Source organism: Cygnus atratus, chromosome 3 (assembly GCF_013377495.2).
Source record: "Cygnus atratus isolate AKBS03 ecotype Queensland, Australia chromosome 3, CAtr_DNAZoo_HiC_assembly, whole genome shotgun sequence".
Classification (NCBI taxonomy): Eukaryota; Metazoa; Chordata; class Aves; order Anseriformes; family Anatidae; genus Cygnus; species Cygnus atratus.
In genome coordinates, this window is record NC_066364.1 from 13,782,459 (window position 1) to 13,786,387 (window position 3,929).

General features: G+C 50.7%; 1 protein-coding gene across 2 annotated transcripts; it reads right to left on the minus strand.

Moving 5' to 3' along the window:
- Positions 1–294: 294 nt before the first annotated feature.
- LRATD1 (LRAT domain containing 1) lies at positions 295–2,078 on the minus strand. Of its 2 annotated transcripts, none has more exons than XM_035562542.2 (2): positions 2,063–2,078; positions 295–1,178 (listed from the first exon to the last, which is right to left on the minus strand). In XM_035562542.2, exon 2 carries the CDS (start codon positions 1,159–1,161, stop codon positions 307–309), a length of 855 nt encoding a protein of 284 aa, XP_035418435.1. In that variant the 5' UTR covers positions 1,162–1,178; positions 2,063–2,078; the 3' UTR covers positions 295–306. The 2 variants fall into 2 exon arrangements, with proteins under 2 accessions (XP_035418435.1, XP_035418433.1); XM_035562540.2 differs by lacking the exon at positions 2,063–2,078 and adding an exon at positions 1,745–1,814 and having other exon boundaries at positions 295–1,198.
- Positions 2,079–3,929: the final 1,851 nt, after the last annotated feature.

Here is a 3,929-nt window from a genome sequence, read left to right on the forward strand (position 1 = left end):
ATGTTGCTAGAATGGTCAACATTGATCGACAGTAGAGACTTGGTCCACATACTCTGCAAACAGCTCTCGTGCACCTCCCCCCTCTCTTCTTCCTCTCCCTCTTGCACTCTTTCAGCATTAATGCTATTAAAAGCCAAACAAAATACTGGCTATGGGTGTAAAGAATGCTGGTTTTTTGGAATGTCGCCATGGATCTTGCTTCCAGTCGCGTCCCATGGAAAGAGGGTGCAGCCTCCTGTCTCTGTTGCAGGCTGGTCTCCCCCGACAGGGCAGAAGGAAGAGATAGCCATGTACCCCTGCTGCTCGTTATTCTTTCTCATCCACTATATCCAGGTCTTTGATCACCCTCAGTTTGCCACTGGCATCGATCCTGCGCTTCTCGCGTATTAGATCCTCCAGGCTGTGGAACCTCACCGTGTGCACCTTGTTCTCTGCCAAGTGGATCTTGAGATAGTATTGCTGCTGGTGCTGGGTGCCGGCAGCAGCCTGCAGCTCCCCCCCGGCTTTGAACTCCCTTTTCCCGAAGCGGCACCAGGCGGCGAAGCTCTCGGAGTTAGTCCAGCAGATCTCGTCGCTTTTTAAGCCCAGGTGCCCGCAGGCGTTTTGCACCACCAGCTCAGCCACCAGCGGGCGAAAGCGGTACCAGCTATTCACCACCCGGCCCACGTTGCCCGCGGCCGCCTCGTACAAGCTGTCCTGGCGGATCTGCCCCTGGTGCAGGTGGATGATCTGCCCGCTGCCCACGTACACTGCCCAGTGTGGCGGGGGATGCTCTGACGGCCCCAGGTACAGCAGCTCCAGCAGGTCCCCCGGCTTGCAGAGGGCAGGCAGCGCTGACACCGAGTAGACGCTGAGGTCTCCAGCCTGGGGGCCGCTGCTGACCTTGGAGAAGATGCATTCCTGGCCGCGGAAAGCGGAGAACTGGGTCTCGTTCAGCACCAGCTGGTGGTGGAGGTGGTGGGTGGGCGTCTCCTGGCCAGGGCTGCCGGAGCCCTTCACGCTGTACTTGTCTGGCTGGCCTCGCTCGTCCAGGTCCTCCTCCTCATCCGAAAAGAAGTAAGCCACCCCGACGCGCAGCTCGTCTTTCTCGATCCCCGAGGGGTCCCCGGTCGGCAGCTCGCTGTAATTCAGGTGGGTGATGCGATCCAGTTGATTTCCCATCAATGACAGGGCGAGGCGAGGGCAGGAATTGCCGGATCTGGAGGAAGGGTGGAGTGGGCAGCGACAGAAAGAACAAGAGAGGGGAAGGAGGGCGCAAACGAAGGGAAGGAAAGGAAGAAAAATAAAATCAAGACAAACACAAAAGATTTCAGCGATTCTTCATCCCTCCCCCACTCCATCCGTCCCCTCAGTGCAAAGGGTGTGGGGGGGAACTCCCGGTGCGGATTCTTCCCTCCTGCCCTCGGGGTGCAGGGCACAGCCCCGGCTCCGCGGCGCTCTCCGGGCGGTGCTGCCCGAGTTCCGCGGTACCGGAGCTCCCGGGCCCGGGTCCCGCTGCTGCCGGGGGAAGCAGGCGGCTCCTCGCCTCCCCCCAGCTCAGCCCGGGGAACGGAGCTGCCCCGGGATCCTCCGCAAGGGTGCCTCCGAAAGGCCGCCCCGAGGGTCCCGAGCCCGCTCGCAGCCGAGCAGCGCTGCATAAGAGCAGGCGGCTGGCTCTCCGAGAAAAAAATAAAGCATAAGCGGATAAAGAATAAGCAATAAGCACCCCCCGCCTCCAAACAGCCCCTCTCTCTCCCCTCCGTACCCGTGGTCTCCCAGCTCCAGAACACCCCCCCTCGAAGAAAAAAAAAAAAAAAAAACTCCTTTAAAGTCGTCCTGTCCCCATGGGCGCCGCAGAGGAGGTGAGCTCCGTCCTCCCCGCTGCGCGCCTGGCTCCTCCACCCGCTCCTCCCCGCTCGGCTGTGGGCTGCCCGGCCCCTCCGGCGAGCCTAAGTACCGGCGGCGCCGCTCCCGAACCCGCCCCGGCCCCGCTCATTGGCCGCGGCCTCGCCGCGCCCGGTGGCGGCGGTACCGGTACCACCGGTACCGGGGATCGGCAGAGGCACTGCCTGGCCGGGCGCCGCCGGCCCCGGGGCTGCGACACCGAGAGGAGGCTCGGTACCGGGTGGAGGAGGGGCTTGTTGGAGGGGAAGGGGTTCAAAGAGAGTGCCCCACCGCCGCTGCAAAGGGAAAATATATACGTATCTGTTTCTATAATAAGGAAGATGGCTTTGCTGGAGGGTCGCGCGTGTCCAAGACTTACTGCATCCCTCAAGGGAGGAGATCAGATCCCTCTCACCCAACTTTAGACACCTCAAGTCGTATCTGTGTAATTTAAGTCCCCCCTGGTCAAGGGAGGCTGGCGTTTCCATAAGGCTGTTCCTCTTGCCTATTGCTCAGCCTGTTTTAGGAAGGGGTGAATTGCCCTAAGGAGGTGTCTCTTACCATCGCCTAGACGGGATATTGAAATGTTGAGACGGTGTTAGGTGAGGTGACTCCACCTGTGGTTGTCTTTGTGCACCTGGCTGCAGCAGCAGTAGTGGGTTGTCCTCAGAACTGACTAGAAGACGTGCTGTGGCGTGACTTATGTAAAAGATCAGGCTGCCTGAAGGTAGCAGTCCATCCCTTCCTAAAATATATGAAATCCAAAATCTGTCTATAGTGGTTAATGCCAATACACACTTTTACACGTAAATTTGCACATTATAGAAACGAAGCTCGAGAATGATTGGTTGATTTGACCACAGTTTGCCTGTAGGGCTGTGTTAGTGATGGGATTGTAGCCTCATTCTTCCGAGTGCTCTAATGAAAACTTCTAAGAAATAAGAACCTAAATATTTTAAAACACTCCATGAAAAAAATCGAACGTAATTATTAGATTCATATGTGAATCATATTAAAGTACCATTTTTATCTAGAAGTAAATTTACCACTTTCTTCACAGTGGAAATAAGTTTGTCATACAGAGATAAGTATTTCTGCTTACAGTGCTTGTTGATACTATCCATCTTCACTTCTGACTCCCTGTCTTAGACTTCCAGTCCAGTCTTTGGGCTTGATTAACTGAGAACAGTAATGCCAACAGTTTATGCTAATGATAGAGGGGCATACACCTTTAAATAAATATAGTGATTTCCTGTTTTTCATGCCATGGGTTGCATATTTAAATTTGTATAGGTCAAATGCTGGTTTTCTTAAATATGCATTTACTTTGAATGAGCCCTTTCTTTTTCCATTCAAACATTTATATGACTATTTATCAAGAACAACATTTTTTTTCTCATTAATTTTTTAACATATGCAAAGACATCAGAACACACATGGAAAAGAAATAAAGGTGTGTTCAGTGATATGACACTCTAAGACTGACATCAGTTATTTTTCACTGTGGCAATTACATGATTCTGTTGATGGTTAAAGACTTCCCATGTCTCATAAATGCTGGGACTACAGTCTCAGACTCATTGGAGTCTGTAAACTGCTGGATTACAGCAGTTAAAGATGCAGCATTCAGGGGTCTGTAGAACTACAAAGTGAATTTGAAAGAAAAACGTACATAGAAGAAAAGGATTCTACCTTTATATTTTATATTATTACCTAATATATGCATTTGAAAGTTTCACAGGGCTAAACATAATGCATGTTAAAAATCTCTGAAACTGTGTAAATGCTTTTCTAATGATTGTCAGAAACTATATGTTCTTTTATGGCATGACCTTCATCAAATGCAACTTTTAAATTATGAAAACACTCTAATAGGTTTATAGTTTAGGCTGTAAAACAGTGTTTAGATATTTTAATTTTTTTTAATATAATAGTTAATGTGCTTCATTGTTAAATCTAGTCTAAGTTGAAGGCATTTTCCACAGATACATCTTTTATCAGCAATTTCTGTTTTCTAAACTGTTTATATATTTTTTTTCTTGTTGAAAGTCTGCATCTTTTTAGGT

Excerpts from the sequence above, each read along its gene's own strand:
- LRATD1 (XM_035562542.2), bottom strand. The coding sequence starts at position 1,161 with ATGGGAAATCAACTGGATCGCATCACCCACCTGAATTACAGCGAGCTG.